This window comes from Symphalangus syndactylus, chromosome 1, assembly GCF_028878055.3.
Source record: "Symphalangus syndactylus isolate Jambi chromosome 1, NHGRI_mSymSyn1-v2.1_pri, whole genome shotgun sequence".
Taxonomy (NCBI): domain Eukaryota; kingdom Metazoa; phylum Chordata; class Mammalia; order Primates; family Hylobatidae; genus Symphalangus; species Symphalangus syndactylus.
The window spans coordinates 55,275,599-55,303,135 of NC_072423.2; the positions used below are offsets into that span (position 1 = coordinate 55,275,599).

At 35.9% G+C, this 27,537-nt stretch overlaps 1 protein-coding gene across 2 annotated transcripts in view; it reads right to left on the reverse strand.

Moving 5' to 3' along the window:
• Positions 1–18,514, reverse strand: part of DSG4 (desmoglein 4) — a 38,238-nt gene extending 19,724 nt beyond the window's left edge. For both annotated transcript variants that reach the window (XM_055235354.2, XM_055235363.2), the window contains exons 1-8: positions 18,332–18,514; positions 10,070–10,105; positions 8,420–8,551; positions 6,707–6,862; positions 6,210–6,354; positions 4,418–4,584; positions 4,028–4,162; positions 2,920–3,105 (exon numbers count right to left, since the gene is read on the reverse strand). In XM_055235354.2, coding sequence (XP_055091329.2) covers positions 2,920–3,105; positions 4,028–4,162; positions 4,418–4,584; positions 6,210–6,354; positions 6,707–6,862; positions 8,420–8,551; positions 10,070–10,105; positions 18,332–18,379 — 1,005 coding nt within the window. In that variant the 5' untranslated portion in view covers positions 18,380–18,514. The remainder of the gene's footprint in view (positions 1–2,919; positions 3,106–4,027; positions 4,163–4,417; positions 4,585–6,209; positions 6,355–6,706; positions 6,863–8,419; positions 8,552–10,069; positions 10,106–18,331) is intronic.
• Between the last annotated feature and the right edge of the window lie 9,023 nt (positions 18,515–27,537).

Genomic DNA, 27,537 nt, shown 5'->3' on the forward strand with positions numbered 1-27,537 from the left:
GTATATCTTTAAAAAACGTTATCACAGAAGGCACATTACATTAAGTCAGATAGTACATTGCCTGCATTGTTAATTTTTTTCACATTTATAATTTTATGCAGAAGTTACGAATGATGCAATCAAGTCCAGTGACTTCTGTTTGGATGATATCTACACCATTAGTTTCAGGTAAATATTATCATCAATACTATTCTCAAATTTTGTGAGTCTCTACTATCTTTCGGACACTGGACTGGGTGCTGGGGGTAGAAAGATATTTAGATCAAGTTCTTTATGCACAAAATTCTTCTGTTATTTTAGTAGGTTGGGAGACAGACCAAAAGTGAAGAACAGTTACATATTATGAGATAATATACAGAGTTAGTCACTAAGATGGTAAGAACATAGGTAAGAATTGCATGTTATGTCTAGCTCTTGATTTTTAACCAGGATGCAAGGCTTAACAAATTCTGATCCCTGGAAGGAAAACTTGACTAAATATTCAGCATTTGATATGGTGGGAGGTGACCTCTTGTTCCTCTATTCCTCTTTGTGTTATATTTGGCAATGGCTCCTAAACCCATTCCTTTTTTTTTTTTTTTTCCATTTTTACTGCCATTGCCTTAGATCAGATGCTTAGTACCTCAGGACTTAATCAATGTGATAATAATTTTTATAACTTTGGTCTTTTCAGAGTTGAACTCATGTTAAGTTTCACTCTTGTTGCCTAGGCTGGAGTGCAATGGCACAATCTCAGCTCACTGCAACCTCCACTTCCCGGGTTCAAGCAATTATCCTGCCTCAGCCTCCTGAGTAGCTGGGATTACAGGCATGTGTCACCACACCTGGCTAATTTTGTATTTTTAGTAGAGATGGGGTTTCTCCATGTTGGTCAGGCTAGTCTCAAACTCCCGACCTCAGGTGATCTGCCCACCTTGGCCTCCCAAAGTGCTGGTATTACAGACATGAGCCACCTCGCCAGGCCGATGTTATTGTTATTTTAGAAAATATCCCAAAGCTTTCCTAGGTCTATAAGTAGGAATTGAAAAACTTTTTTGGTTAAGGGCCAGATAGTAAATGTTCTAGGTTTTAGGGGTCATATGATCCATAGTTTCTATCTCAAGTATTCAAATCAGCCACTTGAGTGTGGAAACAGCCATAGAAAATACGTAAATGAATGTATGTGGCTGTGTTCCAATAAAACTATTTATGAAACAGGGGACAGGTTAAATTTGACCTCTGGATCATAGTTTGCTGACCTCTGGCCCAAAGCAATGTTTTCCAAACAGAAAGTCCATGATATACTCTTTGAGTCCTTGTGTTCACTTAAGAAATTATAAAATTGTGTGTATTCATTTGGATGACAATCATATATAAATATTTTTCATAATTTTGGTGGCCAGCTCATAAGTTAATATACCATATGATTTCAGTGTGTATGGTTTTGCTTTGGTGGTAAAGTACTAATACTAAAATTGCTCAGATACTTGAGAAAGAAAAGAGAAAGACCCAATGAATAAACGATATGTTTGCATCCAGAAGGTTAAATGGCTTCCTAATATGCTATCTGAAAAAACTTCATAGTAACCTGATGATATGGTTTGGATGTCTGTCACCCACAAATCTCATCTTTAAATGTGATTCCCAAAGTTGGAGGTGGGGCCTGGTGAGGGGTGATCAGGCAGATCCCTCACGAATGGTTTAGCACCATATCCTTGGTGATAAATGAGTTTTTGCGAGATCTGGTTGTTTACAAGAGTCTAGGACCTCCCCCTTCTCTCTTTTGCTACTACCCTTGTCATGTGATACACTGGCTCCTCTTTTGCCTTCCACAATGATTGTAAGATTTCTGAGGCCCTCACTGGAAGGACATGTCGGCACTTTGCTTCCTGTACGGCCTGCAAAATGGTGATTCAACTGAACCTCTTTTCTTTATAAATTACCCAGTCTCAGCTATTACTTTATGGTAACACAAAAACAGCCTTATGTGCTTGAATAGAGAAAAATAGTAACAGAACTGAATAATCACACTGTAAATTTCACAATCACACTATGTAGCAAATTAAATGTGTGTACATATATGTCTTAATATATATTTTCCTGGCTATAAGTGTTTATGTCGTTAGCAGCAATTTCCTTTGATAAAAAATAACAATTTCCCTCATTACATTAATATGAATCTGAATCTTATTGGTTTGTGGTTTTATCCATTTGTAATTATAAATTTTTCAGTTTTATCATTGTCTGTGAATTAAAAGCAAGCAATTAGAGAAAAATTAATCTATAGAAAAAAAATCAAACCCGGTATTTCAGCATGCAAGGTTCTCAGCAGATCGATTCCAGCTTCACTTCTCTGATCTGACTTCTGATTACTTCCCTACTTGAATGCCCCACTACAGCCCCACGGGGTTGCTCACCATGCCCTGAACATCCTTCATGTTTTCTCACTCTGTGTGTTTGTTTATTTTATTATCCACATTAGCAATCTTAGCTATAACATCTTGCTTAAGCCTTATTTCCTGCATGAAATCTTTTCAGACAAATCTAGCTCAGAAGGATCTCACCATTTCTTATCTCATTCATTATTTCATATTCTACTCCCTTGGCAATTAATTATGTTTTATATCATGACATCTGTACTATTTATTACACTGTGAACTCCCATATATCATCTAATTTGGGGGTGCTTACCTTATCTTCACAACTAGATATTGGACACTGTCAGAACAAAACAGCCTTCCTATTTTTCTTGGTAATAAGTTTTGTGTTGCTAGCTTGGAGACTCAGACTGACATAGCAGTTACTTAGGACCCTTGATATAAGCAATATTCAGAGCTATGAAGTACTTTTTTTGAAGGCAGATTCTGTCACTAAGGTCATTGAAAACTTCTTTGGAAGAAAATATTGCAGAAGAAAATATTGCAAATCCTTATACTGTACCTTGACAACTTTCAAAATGCCTTCATTGGTTTGTGGGTCTGTTTGAATATCGAACCAATTCCCATCATTTCCAGAGAGAATTAAATATTGCGCCAACCAATTATCGGTGCCTTCTTCATCAAGATCAATTGCTTGTAATCGTATCAGTTCTGAACTTAAACAATTCTCTTCGATACTGGCTGAGTACTAAAATGCAGGGATTAATTTTGTAGTCAATGAATTTTCAAAAGAAGAAACGTACTTAAAACACATAATTATTATTTAAAATACTAACAACAAACTATGTCAATGATTTTTGCACCGTTATTAAATGCCCATAGTCCAATCAGGAAAATAACAATAAAATGATTATAAGATAATAAAACTGACATTCATGTGCTGTATGTAAAATCAAGGTCAAATTAGCACTTTGTTTCTTTCTCTTTTATTTCTTTTTTTTTTTTTGCTTATTGTTAATTTTCTTTATTCTTTTCTTTTAGATAGAGGATCAGATTTTTTTCTGTAAAGGGCTGAATAGTAAATATATTAGATACTGTGGGCCAGAGAATTGGTGTTGCAACCCCTCATCTCTGCTGTTGCAGCACAAAGCCCCCACAGACAATATGTAAAGGCGTGAGGACAGCTATGCTCTCCAATAACATGTTTTTTTTTTTTTGTTTGTTTGTTTGTTTTTAAACTGAAACAGACAGCAAGCCAGATTTGGCCTTGCTAGTTTGGATTTTATGCTTCTTTACGCTTAGAGATGAAAATGGAAGTTGAGAATGTCTGGGACTCTAGTAGAATTCATTCAGCAAATCATGAGGCATATACGAAAACATTAATGTTGCTATGTTATTCCCAGAGTTAGATCAACAGATTTCTGTGTTTCTGTGAATGGAGTATACAGAGTAGATAGTTCATTGCTTTCACAGAGAAGGCTTGTTTGGAGTAGTGAGTCAAAGACAAACATACAATTTGAAGGTATATTAGTATACATAAGAAATTCCAAAGTTTCTATAACAAAGTTGAGTATGTCCATACATAGGACAGAACCAGGCTCATGAGCCAGCATGAAAGCAAATTGATTATTGACACTTATGGAAAAAGGATGATAAGAATACAAACTTACTGAAGTTTTCTCTAAGGTGGGGAAATTATCGTTGACATCTAAAACCTTGATTCTACAGTCACATTCAGAAGACAGTCCATCTGCAGCTCCATCCCGATCTGAGCCTCTCACAACCAGGTTGTACATACTGTGTTGCTTAATCAAGATGAAAAAGAACATAAGACTTAGGTTTTGTCTTGAATAGAATCCAATGCATTTAACGCCATTATTTCTCGACTCTTTTATTTACATATCAAATGAGATTTATATAATTGAGCTTTTAATTTTTATTAAAAATGGATTATTTTCCTTTCCTCCTTTATATTGGAGTAAGGGTACATATGGATCATTTTATCTTTGTCTTTTCAAAATTGAATTTTTTATTTCTTATTCATTCACAGAAGGCTTTACCTCTCTGTCCAAGAAACTGGACATGGTGCGGACTTCTCCAGTGTACCTATTCAGAATGAACATGGGTGCACCTGACGGCTCCTGAGAGACGATCTTGTAGGCAATTTTAGAATTCAGATGATTTTCTTCATCTGCATCTGTGGCACATAACTTTACTACCAATGCGTCTAGAAATAGAAATGGAGGTGGAGAATGGTTGGGACTCTTAGAATAAATTCAGCAAATCATCAGGCATAAGAAGACAGAGCGGTTGGCCTTCTGAATTCTCTCTGTTTGAGTTTTCCATGGGATTATAGTACCATACCTTTCAGCTCTACCAGTGATTAAAAAAATTGTGGTTTGCTTTATAAAACCCTTTACTGTTTTAAAAGTATTTGCACTCCTTAAACGATTAAATGCTAAATTAGTAGCAAAACATAGTTCTCTTTAAAGTATGAAAAAGAAGTTCAATAGATTATCATAAAGCTGAATAAACAGATTTTTATCTGTTTTATTTTTTGCCATGGTCTTGTGAAATCATTTTAAAATGCTTAATTAAGGAAGATTATAGTTTAATTAAATGCAACATTGTAATTATTTATTGAACACCTATATTCTTCATTGCCACTTTCCGGAAAGCAGATAATCACTCTTCTTTGCTTTGGAAGATAGCACTTTACCAGTCACAAATATATAATTATTGAAAAGAAGACTTGTCCATAGCAATATAAGAAGTTCCTAATTACTCATAGGTAGAAAGAACAAGTATCCTAGGCAAATCCCCAAGGACGTCAGTCTACTGGACAGATTTTTCAGAATTGTCAGGTCCCTGATGTTCTTTTGCTTCTTAGGCAGGGGGACTTGGTTGTGGGTTTCACCTTCTCTTCCTTCACCTATGTTGTCTTGAGATGTGTTGATGAGGAAGTAAAGATGGACTTTGGAGTCTCTCTTTGTGTTGGCTCTCCTAGGCAAAATCTCTTTGCCTCTCTATGGGAGGACCATCCTAGTTCAAAAAAACATTTTGTGTTTATCTGCCTTTTTTCCTGAAATTAATTTTTCCTATTATTTCCCCCCAGCTTTGTGTAGAGGTATATGGACAGGCATAGATTTGAAAGGGAAAGGGACATTAGAGGATTGGGGAACAAACTGATATTCATGTGCTATACGGAAAATCAAGGTCAGAAGGCAAAGGGAGAGGAGAGACAGGAAAGTAGCCGTATAGGAAAAGCATAAGAGTAGGGAGGAAAGAAGTTCAGGAGAACTAATATAAAGGAAAGACAGAGGGTATTAGAACTGGAAATGGAATTAAGTGGAATGGAAAGAAATGAAAGAAAATGAGAGAATAGAATGTAGTTTGCTACGTAGTCTGTGAAGATCAGTGATTACCCTTAGTGATTGATCTGATGAGTACAATTGCACGTGCTTCCACCATCACGCTCTACCTGGTGTGGGTCAGCCAAACATTTTGGGTAATAGACCAGAACAGAGCCTTCTTAAACATTCCTGGTTTATTCCTCAGTTTGCTCACTTGGATTTAGTTGTTCATGAGCCCAGTAACAATCTCTAAGGAAGGTGCTAAGCACCTGCTAAATCCCTGTAGGGACCTTCCTCAAGTAAGAAGATATTTTATTTTATCATTTTAGACATGATTTCTTTTTCTAGCTCAATTATAAATTAAAATATGTGGGGTTTATTCAAAATACAAGTGTGACATTTTCTATCCTGTACATTTCCTGTATGTCAGTCTTCTAAAGCTTTTGACCAAGAGAAGTAGATATGCTGTGACATAGAGAAGGAATGTCATTCTACTTACTGGCATCACTATTTTCTTCAATACTGGCTGTGTATACACTTTGTGAAAAGACTGGAGCGTTATCATTTATGTCCATAACTTTGACTCTAAGCTCAAGAGGCTTTTCTAAGTCTTCACCCCGTGAATTCAGAGCTCGGCAATAGATCTGTGGAAAGTTGGAAAAAAGCTGTCTTTTTCCACCAAAGGAATTTTAGTAACATGCTTGAAAATATATCAGAAAATAGGCAAAGAAACAATTTTTTTCCAGTGAATTCAGACTGCAGTACAGTCAAATAATTTAAATATGATCAGGACACTTGACTACATGTACATGCAACATAACAGAGAATCCTGAACTATAAACTTTTATTTTCACACTCTTTCCATTGCTTCAAGTCTTCTATTTGGGTTCAGTCTACCATGTTTTATTAAAAGTAATCCATTATCTTAAGATAATATTTTTTGAAAAAGAGAAGAAAGCTAACATGAACAAATCAAAACATATGGGTATGACTTACCAAGAAAAGTGGAGTTATCTCTCTGTCTACCACTGAAGTGATGTTAATTTCCCCAGTGCCAGGATTAATGGTGAATACCCCATATGGTGGTCGATCGATCCCTACCCCAGAAATTCGGTATGTTATCTTCTGGTTTGATTCGCAGTCTGATCGAATCTATGAGAAAAATAGCTAGTATTGTGATCTAGTTTAGAGCAGATAATGCTTAAGAGTGTAGTGGAATGAGAAGGGAATGGGTTTCTTAACCAAATGGGCATTGGATTGAAACTTGGCACCATGACTTAGTCCTGTGTGACCTTGGAAAATTTACTTAAGTTTGCCCAGATCAGCTTATGGTGGGGATAATACCACCTATCACACAGATTTGTTGTGGGAATTACATGAGGTAATGTGTATAACATCCACACTTGGTGCTAGGTTTGTTGTTAATAACACATTGTTCAATTCTCTGATTTTTTAGCATACACGGAAAGAGCTTCACAAAAGAAATTACAATCTTTACTATTTTTTTAAAAAAGCTTGTGTCATATTAATAAGTATCCTACCTAAGCTGGAGTCTGAGATTTAGTCAAAATGGTAGATAAATTGAGAATATCAGAGAACTATAATGGTTAGTGATATTGGTAATAATTTTATAAATGTAAACATACTGCATCACTTTTCTGCCAAATAGATTTTATGGCAAATATTCTGCCACATAGATTTTGCTTTAGTAGCTTTACTATCTATTGCTGATAAATTTAAACTGAAACAGTTTTGAAATCTCATCTATATACTAAAGATAAGAGCATTCAGTAAAATGCTAAGATTTGTTACCCACACATTCACAGTCAAATAAAGACTGCTGGAAATAGAACTTTGGTTAGCTCAACTCTAATCCAAAGGCCCTTTTTACATACAAGAAAACTCTAGAACCTCCCAAAATGCAAAGAAAAAGAAAAGAATATTCAATATAAGTGAAATAACATAAACTATCACTATGAGTTGAATGGAAATAATAATTTAAAAGCATCCCTCCGATTTGAAAACATCTGAGAGAGAATAAATCTGTTTTCTTGAGCTGAGGTTGTATCTGTAACATCATTGCTGATGCTTACTATGTTTTTAATATAAAGCTGGAAGGACGGAATTCTGCAGATCACTTTACTGTTCAAGATCAAGATGTCTATAAAGAGTGAATGAAGCTATTAATGTGGATCCCATACTTCCTGGATCAATTTGTGTTACACATTCTTTAACTCTACTTCCTTTTCAGTAGGCATTATTTGTGAAAGTCTTTTAAGACTGTCTTATTTTCTGGATGTAGAGATCTGGTGGGAACTTCTGATACTATCCTTTCTTTCTTGGAGTTAATTCATCTAGTGCAGTAACCTTGGCTTGACTTTCTGGAGGGCAAGTCTTCAGACTGTCACTATGTGAATACATTTCCTATGACATTGACAGGCAATAATGAGCAGTACACAAATGGATGAACAAAGCCCAGTTGTGCTGGAGATCCAGTCCTTTCTTCTAGAATCACTTGCCATTGACTGCCTGCCCCACGTCAGCCTCCCTGCACATGATATTCAAATCAGTGGCTCAGCAACTGGAGCAAATGACCAGATTCTGTCTTCTTAAATAACTGTGGAGCAGTGAAGCCTGCAAATCTTGGAAATATTTGAAAGCTTCCCTGATCTGCAAAAGCATTTGTCATCAGCTTGCTTTGTCACTTACTTTGGCAATGGGGTTCCTCTTCGAGTTGTCCTCTCCTTCTCGACAGGCTGCGGCAAACTTGATCCACTCCCGCTTTTGTCTTCTGACTGTTTGCCATTTTGCAGTGCCATTTTCAATGTCAAATTCCTTCACCTTAAGCAAAAATGGTTCAGGTGTCTTACAGTGTTAGAACAATTTTACTTAGAAAGGACATTTATTTAATATTGTAAGGTGCATTTAGAAGATACAGTGATACTGAATTTGAAGAACAGAGAATGTTTTCACGAATTCACAACTGTGGATACATAGAGCTTGGTTACCTCTGGCTGCCACTTCTTTTGGAATCATCTTGGTTCCAATTATTTGATTCTAGTGAAACAAATTTAATTAGCTACTTGAGGAGCTCATGATGTGCTATACTGTATAAGTTGTGCAGTTTTCCTTTTTTCCATCTATCTTCACCATATAGGAGCCTTGCCTATCTCACCCTTCAGTGAGCTTTCACCAGAATTTACAGTCTGCAGAGTTTAAAGATTATCATTGTTCCGTGTACGCACATCCTATATAACATAAAAGTCGTGCTGGTGAGTCGTGCTCACCTAAAAGAGAGAAGAGATTTTTTATCTCCTGTTGATAAGGACACCACTGTGGCTAAGCACCCAAATATATTTTTGCAGAATTAGAAACATATTATTAATATTGGAGGAATTGATGACTCCTCCAATAATCCCATGGACACCTATAAGGCTTTGCAATGCTGTCATTTGTATCTGTGCTTGCTATACGGTTTTTCTTTCGTAGCCTTAAGTTGCTACTATTGATGTATACTTAAGAATTTCATACTATTAATGAGATTAGAAATGTCACTACATGTGCAAGCATATTTGTATACATGCAAAAACTATATAAATGCATGTATTTATTTTTGTAAGTCCTAATGTACCCCCTGAAACACAGGTGATAGTAAGTTTATTTAGGCTAAGCTTCATTTAATTACCACTTTGGGGGAAGGAGGTGTTCCACTGAATTAAGCGTATTTTACAACCAGAGTATTTACATTATTTCCCCATTTTGATACAACTTACTGAAATGTACCACCTATTCCCTATTTCACCAAAAAGATGAGAAAAGTAATTTTATTTTTTCCAATGATTTGAGAGGATCATAAGGAAAATTTAACTACTATAATAAAATAAAGCTCTGCCAGAGATAGAGGACAGCAGCTCTATTTCCTGAGTTCCACCCTAAATGGCACCAGATTATATGTTTTCCATTTAGTTGTGGTTATACAATTTGAATGTTTGTCCTTTTTCTCATTGATGAACCATTAATTGTCTTTCTGTCTAATGTGTCTAAACAGTCTCTTCCCACTCTAAAGTGTCACTTTGCTTCTTTTGCTTTGCCATGGATTGGAAAACATAAATAAACTACTCATATAGTTTGATAAACAGGAGTTACTAAGACACTAAGCTGTTGCAAACACATGCCCTAAAAGCATAGAGATTTGGGGGCATGGGTTTTACCATTGCTATTTCAGTTCACTAGTTCTTTCTCTTAACTTTTACCTGGATAATTACAATTTCAAATATTCTGATTTTTACATATAATACATTACAAAATTCAGTTTTTGTTTTAATTTTAAATTGAGAAAATAATTTTATTTTACATTACCTCAACAATAAATTCACTGTTTACTTCCATCACCACCTGTTTTAATAGAAGATAACACATTAGCATAAATTTGCATAATTTAGAGGAAGCCATGTCATAAAAACATTGACAATATTCTTTTATTACTTCATTTTTAAATATACATTTTGTTGATGATGTGAAATAAACATGGCTAACACAAATGAATAATAGACTTTTTGCCCTCCAAAGTATTTACATTTTAGAGAAGACAAACACGTAAGTCTACAGCAGGTTAGGATACCTCAGTGGGCTCGATGGAGGATAGAGAAGGCAGCTCAAGTTATCCAAGTGAATTTCAAGAGGACTTCCTAGGAGAGCAGGGATTTGAAAGGGCTCTGCAGAATGAAGCTAGTTTGGTAAGAGGAATTGGTGAGGAAGCGCATTTCACCCAGGGTGAAACAAGAACACAGTTGTAAAGGCTCTAAGTCGGTGGATGTTCCAGAAATGGTCAATAATATTTTTGCTGGAAGCTAAGGGAACATATGAGGAGCTGTGGGAGATGCAAGAATCTACATGCTGTTGCCCTCTGATGCTCAGTTTCATCCATTAGAAAAATAGATGAATAAGTTCTTTGTCAGTTGGAATTTATTTTACTCCTATTACTCCTTAAACTCTTATATCATATTTCTATTGATGAATTATCCCTTCCATAGGTTCATCCTACTGGAATATATTTTCAAGCTTCAAACATATTTTAATGTATTTTAAGGTTTTTATTGAGCAGCCTAGCATACTTGTCTGTAATGAAAATATACGTATTAATAGAAACTTTATTTTATTGGAATTTCTATCATTGTGAAGCTCTAAGTGTAAAGAAACACTTTTTCTCTGAATTGGATTAGTTTTACAATTATACTTAGTATCACAATTGAGCAAACAAAATGCAAACATTGAAATTTCAATGCAATATAATATGAAAAGTAAAACTTTATTGGAAATGCATTGGAAACACGGGGATGAAATTTTAAAAAAATTAGTTCTTAAATAAATATTACTTATTATCAGAATTAACCAAGCTTCAGAACCAATTCTGTTTTGTCTGGTTTTGTCTTTCAGTTGTAAGTACTGGGAAAACTTGTTCATATTAATAGATGACATTGGAATTTTTTTAATGGTAGCAGAGTCATTAAATTCTTAAAACTTATTCTGAATTACATGACTTAAATCTGTAAGGCAATTTATCATATAAATGATTTTTAATGATGTATAAGTTGACAACTCCTTTAGGTCCTCTTTTAATTTTGTTGAAAACAAATAATTGAAAAGCAGGACTTGCAAAAAGATTTGTTAAGTGCTTTGAAATTAACTCTCTTTCTCAATATTGACGTCAATATTTTCCATTATTCCTTAGTTTAGTGCCCCAGATAATTTCAAAATCCATTAGAGTGCAACAGAATAACGTTTGCCATGGCTGAGAGGTGTGACTTTTTAAGGGGGATTTGGGAGAGAAGAACTAGCTTGATACCTCAAGTTCAGGTGCACGCTGAGGTAGATTGACTTGAGGAAAGAGTAGAAGCTGAGGATCTGGAAAATGATTCCTTTAAAACTCTAGTTTTAAAACTCTAGTATTTTAAACTAGAGTTTTAAAGGAATATACTAGAATAAAACTAGAGTTTTAAAACCAGATGAAAAACTCTAGTTTTAAACTAGAGTTTCAAAGGAATATACTAGAATAAAGCTAGAGTTTTAAAACTAGAGTTTTAAAGGAATATGTATTCAGCAAAATATGTGTCCCAATTTGAAGACTCTTATAGGAACAATTAAGCTGATATCAAGTGTACATTTTGAAGTCCAGTGATTTATAGTCCATAATGGATATATAGCCTTAAATTATAATTTGGCTTTATAAAAAACAATGTGATTTATGAAAAATTTCTTGAGACATGCAGGCACAAGAACTGAGTAGTGTGGCTTTGGACAAATCCCCTGGCTTCTCCCTGTTTCAGACTCTGATTCAAATAGAATGACCAAGGTGGAAGTGACAGGCACAGCAAATGCTCAGTACATTTGTAAAGAGGAAGGAAGAATGAAAGAAGGGTTTTCTTCTGTGGCTTTCAAGGGCGTGTTCATAGTGCCCCATGACATCTAAAAGTACTAGTCGATCATTTTTAAGGACTTGAAAGTAGCCACATCAAGCAGACTTGTCTGTAGTTTAAAGGGATGAGGAGTTCTGAGTTCATTTTACCTTGGTCTTATCCTTTCTACAGAGCCCAGCTCAACTGAAGTAACTCTGAGAATGTTTGAGTATAAGCCCCTCATCCTTTTGCTGTCCCTGAATTTATTATTTTTCATTATTTTCAGGCCAGGAAAGTGGAATACTAGAACCCAGGGTTCTCATCTAGCAGAACCTATGCTGTGCTGATGGAGGCTTCCACAGTACATTTGTGGTATTTCTGCTCCCTGCTCAGCTGGCTCTAAGGATGAGGGTAACAGAAGCCAAACCCTCCAAATCCTGTCACTTTATGTACAGGTCTCCCAGAAGGAACTTGCCAGGTATTACTCCCAGGCCCTATGAAATCATAAGCCCCATCAGGAGCCCTCACTTTCTAGGAAACACCTGTTAATGAGTGTTTTGGAAGAAGTATGGAATGACATCAGCCTCCTAAACGGCACAACATAACTGTATGAACCTCAGTTAGACAGTGAAAAGTAGTCATGGACTCCTAGGTAATTGTGGAAATTCCTTGCCTACAAAAGTCTTTTTAAAAATTTTTCTTTTTTAAGACTAGTCAAGTGCAGTAGTGAGACAGGGGGAAAGAATAGGCCAAGGAGCTTGACCTGCAAGTGACTGTGAACAATCAGTTGAGATAACTCACTACCTTTGGACCAGCCCAAGAGTCACGTTTTCAGAGCAGTATGTGGGCCAGGCATCATCCGCTGATGTGGCTTGACCTGAGGCCCTGAGTAAAAGACCCACACACAGAAAGGAAATGGCTGAGCCACTTATCACAATGGTAGAGTACTAGAAAAGGGAGTTGGAGGCACGTGCTGCTGAGGGAGCAAACATAACCCAGAGAGATGTGTGGTATCCTAAATGTATTATAGTCTCTGTGGGCCTGGTTGATGACGGTTTCCTGTCTCCCTTTATTTTTGGATGTCCTTTTGATAGGTTGCATTAATGGCAAAAACTTGAACAGGACTTTTGCTGGAAATATAAAAATGCTTAAGATACTAAAATTTGGCTGGGCGTGGTGGCTTATGCCTATAATCTCAGCACTTTGGGAGGCTGAGGTGGGCAGATCACGAGGTCAGGAGTTTGAGACCAGCCTAGCCAACATAGTGAAACTCCATCTCTACTAAAAATACAAAAACAAAAACAAACAAACAAACAAACAAAAAGCTGGGCATGGTGGCGGGTGCCTCTAATCCCAAGCTACCAGGGAGGCTGAGGCAGGAAAATTGCTTGAACCCAGGAGGCGGATGTTGCAGTGAGCCAAGATTGCACCATTGCACTCCAGCCTGAGCAATGCTGCGAGACTCCCTCTCAAAAAAAAAAAAAAAAAAAAAAGAAACTAAAATTCCAGTCTCTGCTAATTTCTGAGAAAGAAATGAAGAGTAAGACACAGGCCTAGAAAGAGTGACTGTTAAAATAGGAGGCAAGCAGGAAAATAAAAAAAGATACTGGGATGAATTAGGCAATGTAAAGGAAGAATGTATAGGGTTGGGCATTGGCCCAAAGGGAGAAGAGAGTCAATGCTGGCAGAGTTGAAAGAGTTCTGGGTTCACATCCTGACTGTCCCAGTTGTGAGCTGTCTGACTAATTTATCCCACGAACATTTTTTCTTTTAATTTGTAAAATTTACCTTTCGAGACTTTTGTAATCTCTTCAAATGGTTTTGTTAACTGTGAAGTGTTTTGTTAGTGTCAGGTGTTGGAATGGCAATGTAGTGGCTGGCAGCTTCAGAGAACCAACACCTTGTCTCAATTTGAAATACTCGAGCTCTTTTTAAAGCTCACTAACCATGTTAAAGTTGCTCATCAATATGTGGGTGGGAAATATATGATTAAGTGACTTGGTAAGAAAGATAAGTTAGAAACTAAATCCATTCATTCATTGAAACATTTTCATTGACAAAGCATGTGACAGACACTGTTCTCTGTGTGCAAGACAAGTTTTGACCTGTAATAATGTATATATTCCAGAGAGGAATAATACGATACACCATACTCTATTGTCATCTAACTCTTAGAAAATTGTAGAAATTTTTCTGGGTCTTGTTTTCTCTTTTAATACTTACTTCTAGAGAGAATACGATGATTTTATATAAGATATGTAGACTTTAAGCATATAATATATGCTTCTTGCAATATTGGAATAGATATTATTCTCTTACATTCTGAGTGTATTTAAAGTAGTAGCTACAGAACAAGGCTATTTTTTCATCTCCATGACTTACCTTTTTGAAGTAGTCAGTTTTGAAGTTATCTGCATATGTAGGACCATCTTATTAATAAGCAGCTCTTTCCTGAATAATGCTTATAATAATAATTGAGTAAAGCAGTTACCATCCTACCAGGTCTATGGTAGAGTTGCCAAGTTCAAGCCTAATTATACCACTTTTGTTTATAATTGAAGGTGTATCAATAATGGCATCTTAGTTTGTAAGGCATGTAATTTTCAGCGCAGAAAAGAAGGGCAAACATTTCTCATGCAAGTTACGTCTGAAGGTTTCCCTCCAGGCACTGTTGTCACACACCCTGTAGTCAGAGCTGCTTTCCACGAGTGAGGAATTCCAACTGTGCTCCCACTTGGGGAAGGAAAGGAAACATTACTGCAGCTTAAACAACGGTTTCATTGCTCTACAAGGAACTCCTTCCTGGACACTTAAGAACTAGAAAAGAGTCATCAGACTAGGGACTCAGGATCCAGAAGCTCTCCCCGCTACAAAAAAAGTATCTTTCAAAAAGGAAAAGGGTCGTAGAATCCCAAGGGTCATGAAATCTTTTTAGAGCAGGATTTTTATCCTACAAGTCAATAGGTAGATAGTCTTGAGAAAACTATACTAAGATATAGGTCATGGTAATACTAGATATCTCTTGGGATATAAAACTTTTTTTATATGAGGTTCTCCCCATGGACTCTGCAGGAATTTGAAGGCAAAAAATATAAACTTATCCACTGATTTAAAATATATTTAGTAATTCCTTAGCCACTTATATCAACAAAACAATAATAGAGGTGAGATTTGCTTCGATGTAATCTTTGTGGTGATGAGTACACTCTTTCTGTAATAAGCAGTACGGAAACCAATCATTTAAAGCAATCTAGGGTATTCTGTTTAGTACAAATATCAAACCAAATCGGATAAGGTGTTTTTCTCTTCATCATATTTCTGGAAATTTGCCTGACAAGTAAATAGAAACAAATTTCTGTTCCATGTTTCAGAATAACATATTTGAGTGCATGTGAGAACTAAATTGATAAGTGGCTAAGTTAGTTTTAAATACGTTTTCAAATTTTGATGCCTGCTCTCAACTTGCAATGAGATAATAGCTATATTTAGCCACCTACCTTCTTTACTTCCAATGATTAGGCTGTTTAATGGAAGTGTTTACATCTTATATGTAGCATGAATGGTCACCACACATAGAGAAAAATTCTTATCTGATAAATGGTTGTCTTTTATGACCTTGTCCACTTGATATAATATAGGCCTCTTCCAGCTAATAACTGTCCTGCCTTAAGTGATTCTTTCCTTATAAAATTTATACAATCCATAGCATTACCTAAATCCTCAGATTCTCCAGCCAAATTTATGAAAACTATTTATGAGCCAGAAATGAGCTTCTACTACGTAAGTATTCAATGGAGATAATTTTAGAATTGCAGAGTTTCTACAGTGGAAGCAACTTAATAACATCATGTCTAACCATGTATTCTCACATGGGGTCAAAGGTAGCCCTGAGAAGTTGAGTGCTTTTGCCAAAGTTACACAGCCACTTTGAAGAGGAGCTGTGATTCAAACCCAGGACTTCTGAGTCTCGATTCACTGTTGATTGTCCCTCACCACCCCTATCTGTTTTGTAGGAGAAGAACATGATAAGCACCCTTAGGAAGAAAATGCCAAACGACTCGTGATAAAATCAATGCCCTATTGTAATCTAGAGTTTTGAGTACCTTTTGCTGGTTAGCCAGTCAGAACTTTGTTTAAAGTACTCTTTGCAGTTGAGATGTAGCTGACACAAACTACCTGTGAGTCTCTGAGAGGCTGCCACACCCTCATTAGTGTAAGCTGCAATGATGCCCCAGAGAGTCTTTGATTTAGTTAATGAAGAAGGGGCAGAGTTCAAGTTCAGGAAATTAAAAAGAAGTAGGCATGCCTACTTTCCTATAATATCTATAACATCATATTGATTCTCCTTAAACAATTCTTGTATTTGTTTCAATTTTGAAATATGATAGAAGTCTCTACCTCCCAATTCCAGACATTATTAATTGATATGGTAAGGGATCTATTAGACATGCATAAAGAAAAAAATACTGAAAGAACTTTTTCACAGTTACCATGAAATGTCAAACACAAAGACTTCAATATCAATGAGGAGTAGGAGGAATTAAGTATTAAAAACGCTAGTATTACCAAGGAAAATAAATAAATACTACCAAAAAAAGATCCTGAGAGTCTGAAATAAAATACGCTTTCAAGATCAAGGAGAAGAATCAACTCTTCAATTAAATAATATTATCATAAAACATGCCTGTGCAGAAGGCATTGGGAGGCAAGATTTAGTGCTCAGAAGTGGCCCTTAAAATCTTGACACATACAATTTTCCTTACAAGAAACCAAAAGTTTATCCGAGTCAAAGCATTAATATACTCAGTAGAAGAGTAACAAGAGGTATATCCTAATAATATTTCTATTGAACAAGAGGTATATCCAATACTATTTCTATTGAAGACCAAGTCTGATTCTTGCCTCTTCTTTTAGTAATATTTATTTTATTTAGTAAATAAATAATGATCATTATAACAGAATATTGCCCTTCTGTCTTGTGTTTTTAAGTTTAAAAATATTTTTCAAAAATGGTCTTGTTTAATAATCTGTCTCCTAAACTCAGAGGATGCAATATTCTATCACTGTTCTCACGTTCCCTTTTGAGCTTGGGGTTGTGTGCCTTTTGGCAGTGTTTGGCTCCTGCGCTGCTCTTGAAGTTTAGAAATGTGAATTCCAGAAAAGTAGCTCTCACTGTGCCTCCTGGACAATAATGTGCTCCCATCTCTCCCAGCCCTAGCTACTCTCTGTCTCTTACAACTGATGTTCAGAGGAGTCTGGTATAATTGCCACTTGCGTAAGAATAGGATGGGAATCATTTTCTAAGCTTAGGTTGTAGCACTAACGTGGATACTCCTGGGAGATTGAAGTGTGGCCAACTATAATGCATTTGTCTTAATTTACTTTGAAAAATTTGTACAATTCCTAATAATCCTGTCCTCTTATCTTCCCAGAATTGGCAATAGTTTGGTGATTGGCCAACTGGAACTTTGTTCTTCTTTGGAGTTGGAATTATCTCTTTCTAGGGTAGGATACTTGCTATGCATGCTGCCTGTCTGGAAATCATGTCACACCTTGGGCACCCAAAAGTTAGAGGGAAGTAATATAATACCCAAAATGCCATGTTTACTGTAAAGAAATAAGTTATTTAAATATTTCTTTGCTGGTCTGTAGGAATGCATTCATAATTCCAGAAAAGATTCATCTTGATGGCTGGGCTTCATTTTTCTTTAGCAATATCTGACTGGAAAAAATTCTCATGACTTTAATATTTCATCATTAGTTGCCATGTAATTTCAACATGGCTGTCATTCCTCCACTTTGAAAGAAACTCATAGGGAAATAACTACTGAAAAGAAATGGGCTTGATTAACTTCCCTTCAAATTTAGAACCCATTTGCACTGGGAGTTTTCACAGCAATCTATCTGATTTATTTATATGACCATAGAATATGAATTTTGTTTCCAATTTAAAATTTTAGAATAGTCCTAACACTTAAAGTGAAGTAGATTATGTCTCTGAGGGCATATAAATTTAATTCAGCCAGATTCTCACTCCGCTTCTCTATGGCATTTTCTTCCTCAAGGCGGAGAGAGTTGTTTGAAATTAACAGAGGCTGGACTTCTAGAACTCTCTTAGCAGGAAGGGGATTAAAAATGGAATAAATCCCATGTAGAAAGCCCGACAGGTAACAGAGGCAAGACCTTGAGGCTGCATTTCCTTCCCACCTCTTTAAATTCTACTTACCATTAGAATGATCAAAAGGTAAATGTTTCTGAAGAAGAGCCAATCCATTCCTTTGGGTTTCTCTTGCACACAAATCCTGTGAGATTCAATTTGAGCCCTCGTCTTCTCAGTTCCAAATTCTGCTCTACAGCAAGATATGCTTCGAGACACCCTTTTAGGAGGGCATGGGTGATAACTCTGGTGATCTCTGGGCAGAGAGATGAAGATATTCTATAATGACTCTGTTTCCCCACCCCAAACTCCCAGGCTTGTCTGGAAGACTGGCATTGTTTGGGCTCTGGGTAAGAATTTAGACACACCTTGATTCTTATTGCAATGAAACCCTTTGTTGGACACCAAAGAAAAACCCTACAGAGCGAGGACAAGATTTACAGGGAAGATAGCCAGTGAATAATAAATTACTCACAACATAAAAAATAATTAAAATGCTAGGGCCTATCATCATGCTGAATAAAATTAGAAGGCTTCTTACTGCCAACATTGTAAAAGCAAAATTACATATACTGACAACACATACACACACATGTCCACTACAGAACCCACTTCAAGGGATGATACTTTTAGCAGAGGCCATTGTTGAAAGTCATCAGGACTCAAGTATGGTATAGGAAGAAAGATAGAATAATGACGCTCATTTCAATTCAGTTGATTCCTGCTTCTCTCTTTAAAATGTCTTGTGGTTGAACTGCACTCTCAATTTTAAAGATGTTCTGAAATAACAAAGTTAAGATGAAGGAATTCTGATTTAACTAGTACCAGTATGTTTGTTTCCATACTTTGGCATTTTCTTTCTTGATTATTCAGTCAAGCCTCTACAATATGATATTTACAAAACCATTTTAAAGTAACTACAATACAATATTCTCACTTCTCATAGTATTACCACTGATAAAAAGTACATAATGTGGGTGAGGAACACCTTTTACACCATCACAAATATTTATTAAGGAGAAACTGAAGTTGGAAATGTGAGAATTTAATGAAAAAAAGCCCAGAGTGGGATCTGGATATTTTCGAATATTATTTCCCTTTTTTCATGTCTCCCTTTTCCTTTGTTAGCATGGGTTTGAAACAGGGTATAGAGTGTCCTGATGCAAACATTGTAGGCTGGCAGCAACATCAATAAACTTAAAAGAAAATGTAGTTAACTGTTCTCTGATTGATAGATAATAGATGTTGGTTGGAGAATTTCAAAGGGACACTGCCTCTTGTCTTCACTATCCCATCACTGTAATTCAGAAACAAGGTTGACCCTGGTAATAGAATGTATTCTAAGTATTGCTTAGTTTCTTGAGAAAAGTAGTTTTAGCATTTTTGGAAGCCAGATAAAGTAATTTACTTTTGCATTATTTCATGTCATGTTGAATTAGATAATTTAATTTGCCTAAGCGAATTAATGAAACAACTCCAGGTCCTTATGTGACATTGCTTTTCACAAGGGAAAAACAACATGCTTCTCTATTGTTGTGTTTGAAGGAGATATTTCACAAAGGTGTCTACCTTTTGTTTACACTATAGATGATTTCTTTTAAATACAAGATTTTCTATCTACTTGAATGCTATTTATAGGATGAGTTTTAAAGAAAAGAAACAGGAAGCAATAGAAATAGTACTAGATCATTTATGTGGGTTCCTCTAGCTTTCTCCATTTGAAACTCCTGATTTCAATGGAATCCAGAATTTGAATCCAGATTATAATTGTGAACATATTTAAAAGATTCTTCAGTAACTAAGGAGGAACTACCTGAAGCCCCATCATTTCATTTCTGTTTACTCCTTGGAGATCTGTGGGAATGATCTTTTGTTTAAATTTTTTTTTGGAGATAGAGTCTTGCTCTGTTTCTCAGGCTGGAGTGCAGTAGTGGTCTGATCACAGCTCACAGCAACCTCTGCCTCCTGAGTTCAAGCGATCCTCCCACCTCAGCCTCTCAAGTACTTGGGTTTATAGGTGCATATCACCACAGTTGGCTAATTTTTAAAATATTTTGTAGAGACAAAGTCTTGTTATATTTTCCAGGGTGGTCTCAAACTTTTGGGCTTAAGTGATCCTCCTGCCTTGGCCTCCCAAAGTGCTGAGATTACAGGTGTGAGCTACTGTTTCCCACAGGGGATGATTTTACAGTGGAATTCCCAAAGACAAAACTTGGTTATGGTTCTGAGCTTGTGTAGATAAAGAGTAGCTACTTCTGTTTCTCTTGAAGAGTATATCAGTCATTATAGAAACAGAGCATAAAACATTAATGCTTAAAGATACCACAGAGATCTTATAATCTAATCTCTCCTATCTTCCCTCTCTCCTACCCATGTGATAGTGAGAATCCAGAGAGGCTGTACAGTTTATTAGGGCCAAAGATAGGCAAGAATTCCATCTCCTAATTCATGGTCAGTTTATATAAATACCAAGCCACTTTTCATTATTAGCTACGTATGTGAAGGCAAAATAGTGGATGGTTAAATACTATTAGCTTTAAAAGACTTTCCCATACTTTAGACTTTACTGAACTGTTGGTTCTATGAGCAGAATATTTTTTAGCAAGTATTTTATAGTATTTATTTTTGATGTCAAACCAGTGACATTTCATTTGCTCAGATGAAACCATACATTGGCTTTTAGGGATGCTACTGATATTTAATTATTGTACTATGCTTCTATAATATTGTATAAAGTAGCAAGACACCTTTATTCTCCACATCACATCTGTGTAGAACACAGTGAGAGCTTCAACATCTGTACTTTTCAAATCAATGCCACAGAAGGCAAGGAATTCAATACATGCCAATACAAGTTCTCTTTGAAAAACAGAAATGTAATTTATACAGACAAAGATATTGTGGAAATGACATTAGGGCAAATTTTTCCATCAAATTATTCTAGTCTAGGGTTACTAGTGGATATTATTCAAGTATCCAAGGACAATTCTATTTCTTGAAAGCAAGATTTAGGGGGAAGGAAATTTAAAAAATATTTATGGTCCTAAAGTACGTTGGTCAAATGCAGCACAGGTTGTTTCTAGAGCTGACACAAGCAAAAAGTTTTCATCAGCCTGGGCCTGGGAAGGGGGAGACAAAAGGTAAACAAGGCTTGTAAAGGTTTTGACCTAGAGTCATTGCTGTGAACACGTCTATTCACCTACCACACTGAAGATATAAACATCCTGTCCCCTTATTAAAGGCAACTTATGTATGGCAACAAGGGGCCGGCCAACCAGGTTATTTAGTGGGTGTTAGAAATCATAGAGATTAAACATCAGTTTCATAAAGAGTTATGTTATTTCCATAAAGATGATGTTAGTTTACACCCTAAAATCATGCTTCCATCCTGACAGAGATGGCTTGTCGATTATCTCTGTGAATTCACAGATATGGGATGTATTCCAAATAAGTGGAGACAGAAGAGCGTGGCTTCTAGCTCTATATTAAATAAAGCGTATTACTTACATACTTATTGCATACTTGCTGCATACTTATCTCGGAAATATCATCTTAGTTTGCCTCCTGCCTCCCGATGACTACAGTGGCAGCCATTCTACAGTGTGATAATTACTTAGATGTCACTCCGGTTTCTTCAGTGACACTGGCAGTGCCCCTCTTATGACAAAGTTGTATCATGTGCATGGTTAACCTTTGATGCTGTTAGTTATATATCTGGCAGGCTCGACTATGGAATCTGGTCAGCTCAGGATGTCTGAGGAAGAAATCCAGCAATAGGAAGGTCAAAAGGTAGGCAGTGTTTTTTGAAATATATTTCTTAGGCCATTATGTAGAAAATGCAGATTTCCTGGCCCCAAATTTAGTGAATCAGAATCTTTGGGAATGAGATCTGGAATTATTCATTCTTAACATGCTCTTTAGGTAATTCTGGGGAGGCAGGCTGAAGTTGAAGAATTATTGAATCAGGGTAATCACCTGGCCATATGGGTGGCCCAGGGAGAAACGGCACCAGGTAAACAAGAACGTTTTTCTTTTTTTTTGAGACAGAGTCTCCCTCTGTCACTCAGGCTGGAGTGCAGTGGCGCAATCTTGGCTCACTGCAACTTCCACCTCCTGGGTTCAAGCAATTCTCCTGCCTCAGCCTCTTGAGTACCTGGGATTACAGGCACCCGCCACCACATCCGGCTAATTTTTTGTATTTTTAGTAAAGACGTGGTTTTACCATATTGCTCAGGCTGGTCTTGAACTCCTGACTTCAAGTAATCTGCCTGCCTCTGCCTCCCAAAGTGCTGGGATTACAGGCGTGAGCCACGGCACCCAGTCAAAAACATTTTTCTAGTGTGAATAAGATTAGCATCTCTTCATGGGGTGGGCCAGGGGCTGGGGAGAGATACTGGCCATTTATATTTCTTTTTATCTGAAATATTTATTTCCTTTTTCCTGGTTTTCCACTGGGCTGCTGATGTCTTTAATACTGGTTCTGTCATATACTTTTGTATATGAGAGAAACCAGCCTCTGTCATACGTGTCACAATTCACTTAATTTGCATTTTTTTGAATTTGTTTCGATTTTTTTGCAATTGATAATGATTATGTTTTTGCATAGGATAGGTTTTTATAAACAATTCTGCTTTCTGTATTAGTTTGTTGTTGTAATAAGTTATCACAAACTTAGTGACTTAAAACAACACAAATTTATTGTCTTACTGTTCTGGAGGTCTGAAGTCCACAATGAATCTTGGGCAAGGTTTGTTCCTGCTAGAGGTTCTTAGGAATAGATATATTTCCCTGCTATTTCCTGCTTGTAGAGGCTGTTTTCATTCTTTGGCTTATGTCCTCCTTCCAGCAATCACATCATCTCTGCTTCCTTTCTCATGTCTCCTTTATGTCAGCAAATGTACATGAATTCCCTAGCCTGCTAGAGAATACCAACTGGGCTCCCATCAGCAGTTTAAGGAGAGTTTTCTTTGCTCACCAACACCAATATCAAAAGCATTATTAGACTTTTAAATTTTAGCCAATTTGTAGGATGAGTATTATATCTCATTTGCATTTCTCTGATTATTGCTGTGTTGGGCATCTTTGCATATGTCTATTGGCCCTTTGCATTTTTTTCCTTTATTAGTATTAATTGTTAATATTCATATTAAATTATTTAATGTTATTAATATTAAATATTAATATAAACATTTAATATTTGCATATTAAAGTGTTTTCCCCCTTTTTAAACTGCATTGCTCTGTTTGCTAAAAATAATTTTTAGTGCTCTAAGTTGTGCATATCTATGTATTATTTGTTGGTTACACGCATTACAAATATTTTGAACTCGTTCTGTGGTTCATCTTTTAAATTTTTTAATGAGTTCTTATCGTGACTAGAAACTCTTATTTTCAGTCCTCATTTATCGATTCTTTCTTTTATAGTTAATGCTCTTACGTCTTGTTTAAGAAAGCTTTTTATGTACCTATAATATATTGCCTTACACGTTTACATCTCTAAATTACCTGGAGATGATTTTTGTAAATGGTATAGGGTCAATTTCATCTTTGTTTTTGTATGGATACCTTAATGTCCTAGCACATTCATTGAAAACAGTGTGTTTTTTTGCACTGCTTACAATACCAGCTATAATAAGTCAAAATCTGTGCATAAAATAAATAATATACAAATAATGATAATAAAATATTAAAAATTTAAATAAAAATAAGTGTTCATAAAAGTGTGTATCTTTTTAAACTGCATACTCTTTTTTCCTTTTACTTACTTATCTATTCTTATGTCATTGCTAATTTCATTTTAATTGCATAGTTTTGTAGTAAATCTTAATATCTGATAGAGAAAGTTCTCCCACTTTGCTCCATTCAAGTGTTTTGGCTATTCTCGGCCAGTTGTATTTCCTGTACATTTTTAAATCAGCTATCTATTTCACAGGTGAACTAGGATTTTGATTAGGATTGCAAAATATGTTTAAGTAAATTGGAAAGAATCAAATTTCAGTTTTGGCTCAAGTATTAGAATACATAAACAGAGAACCTATCTCTTTTTTAAGGTTTATTTAATACAGTTTAATTATGTCTCACTGTCAAGGTCTTACAGAGGCATTTAAAATACATATTGTTTGATACTTGAGATTTCTTTGATGCTAGTATAAATGTTATATTTCTTTAATTACGTTTTCTTGCAGATAGAAATACAATTGATTTCAGCCTTTTGATTTTTGTGTCCAGTAATTTTGTTAAATCCATATTTAAAATTGGAATGATATATCCAAAGATTCTTTTGGAGTTTTGACTACACGATCTTTTAATCTGACAATAATGATAGTTTTCTTTTTCTTCCAGTCCCTATAAGCTTTCCCTCCTACTTTTTGAACCATCAATGCCATGTTAAATGAAGCTGTGATAGTGAACATCATTGTTATTTCTTTATTTCAAAGAGAAAACTTTTAATATTCCACTATCAGGTATAATATTTGTTTCATTGATTTTATAGAAATTGTGTATAAGGTTAAGAAAATCTCCTGCTCATAATTTGCTAGGAATGTTTAATCATAAGAACATGCTGGATTTTAGCAAACATGTCATATATATTGGAAGATTATATGTTTTCTTCTCGATCTATTACTGTGTATATTACATGGATTGATTTTCTAATGTTAACCTAATCTTGCATTGTTGGTAACAAATTCAAATTTGGTCACTAGTATTTTTGGTATATTCCTGGATTCAGTTTGTGACTATTTTGTTTAGGAATTTTCCATCCGTGTTCATTACAACCAAGATAATGGACATATCCATTATCCCTAAAAGTTTCCCCATGCAACTTTATAATCCTTCCTTCCACCCTACCCAGCTACCTTATTCCAGGGCAACACTAATATGTTTTCTATCACTAGAGATTAATTTACTTTTTATGGAATTATCTGTTATGTTATATATTTATTAAGGTATAGTTTATTTTTTATATATGGGGCTACACAGTGTGTTCATTTTTTGTTTGACATTTGTCACTCAGCACAATTATTTTGTGATTCATACTCAGAGTTTTGTTCATCAATAGTTCATTCTCTTTTTAAATTGCCAAGTAGTATTTAACTGTGTAAGTATAGTACAATTGTTTAAACTTTGTTCATCTGTTGATGAACATTTGCATTGTTATCAGTTTGGGGCTATCTGAAATAGAGTTGCTATAAAAATTTGTGTACACATCTTTGTACAGATTTATAGACATTCATTTCTCTTGGGTAAATATCTGGGAGTAGAATGTCTGGGTCATGGTGTAGATGCATGTTTAACATTTTAAGAAACTGCCAAACTGCTTTCCAAACTTGAGGTATCATTTTGCTTTCCCACTAGCACTTGGTATGGCAGACTTTTTAATTTTGGCCGTTCTAATAAGCACATAGTGGTACCTCATTATAATTTAAATTTGTATTTTCTTTTTTAAAAATAATTTCAACTTTAATTTTAGATTTAGAGGGTACATGTTGTTACATGGGTACATTGTGTGATGCTAAGGTTTGGGGTGTGATTGATTCCATCACCCAGGTCTGAGCATAGTACTCAACAGTTAGTTGTTTTTTTTTGTTGAAGACGGAGTCTCGCTCTATCGCCTAGGCTGGAGTGCAGTGGCTCCATCTTGGCTCACTGCAATCTCTGCCTCCCAGGTTCAAGCGATTCTCCTGCCTCTACCTCCCAAGTTGCTGGTACTACAAATGCCCGCCACCATGCCCACCTAATTTTTGTATTTTTGGTAGAGACAGGGTTTCACTATGTTGGCCAGGCCGGTCTTGAACTCCTGACCTTGTGATCTGTCTGCCTTGGCTCCTCAAAGTGCTGGGATTACAGGTGAGCCACCGTGCTGGGCCCAATAGTTTTTCAACCCTTGCCCTTTGCCTCCCTCCCTACTCTAGTAGTCTCAGTGTCTATTGTTGCTATCTTTATGTCTATTAGTACCAATGCTTAGCTCTTACTTATAAATGAGAACATGCAGTATTTGTTTTTCTGTTCCTGAATTAATTCACTTTAGCATAATTGCCTCCAGCTGCATCCATATTGCTGCAAAGGACATAATTTCATTCTTTTTTAGGGCTGTGTAGTATTTCATGGTGTATATGTCCCTCATTTTGTTTATCCAGTCCACCATTAGTGGGCACCTAGGTTGATTCTATGTTTTGCTATTGTGAGTAGTGCTGTGATGAACATACACATGCATGTATCTTTTTGGTAGACTGAGTTATTTTCTTTTGGATATATATCTAGTAACAGGATCGCTGTGTTGAATGGTAGGTTCTGTTTCAAATTCTTTGACAAATCTCTAAACTGTTTTTCACAGTGGTTGAACTAATTTACATTCCCACTAACTGTGTATAATCTTTCCCTTCTCTCTGCAGCCTCGCCAGCATCTGTTTTTTTTTTTCCCTAAACTTTTTAATAATAGTCATTCTGACTGGTTTGGGGTGGTATCTCATTGTGATTTTAATTAGCATTTCTCTGATGATTAGTGATGTGGAGCATTTATTCATGTGTTTGTTGGCTGCTTGTATGTCTTCTTTTAAGTAGTGTCCATTCATGTCTTTTGCCCACTTTTTAATGTGGTTATTTGTTTATTGCTTGTTAAACTGTTTAAGTTCCTTACAGATTCTGAGTATTAGACATCGTTGGATGCATAGTTGCAAATATTTTCTCCCATTCTATAGGTCGTCTGTTTACTCTGTTGATAGTTTCTTTTGCTGTACAGAAGCTCTTTAGTTTAATTAGGCCCCACTTGTCAATTTTTTGTTTTTGTTGCAATTGCTTTTGAAGACTTAGCCATAAATTTTTTGCCAAGGCCAATGTCCAGGATGGTATTTCCTAGGTTTTCTTCTAGTATTCTTACAGTTTGAGGTCTTACATTTAAGTCTTTAATTCATCTTGAGTTGATTTTTGTATATGATGAAAAGTAGGGGTCCAGTTTCATTCACCTGCATATGGCTAGCAAGCTATCCCAGCATCATTTATTGAATAGAAAACCCTTTCCCCATTTGATTATTTTTTATCAATTTTGTCAAAGAGCAGATGGCTGTAGGTGTGTGGCTTTATTTCTGAGTTCTCTATTCTGTTCCATTGGTCTATGTATCTATTTCTGTACCACTACCATGCTGTTTTGGTTGCTGTAGCCTTATAGTATAGTTTAAAGTCAGGTAATGTGATGCAGCAAGCTTACTCTATATAGGCATTAATAACATTCATGAGGGCTCCACCTTCATGAGCTAATCACCTCTCAAAGGTCCCACC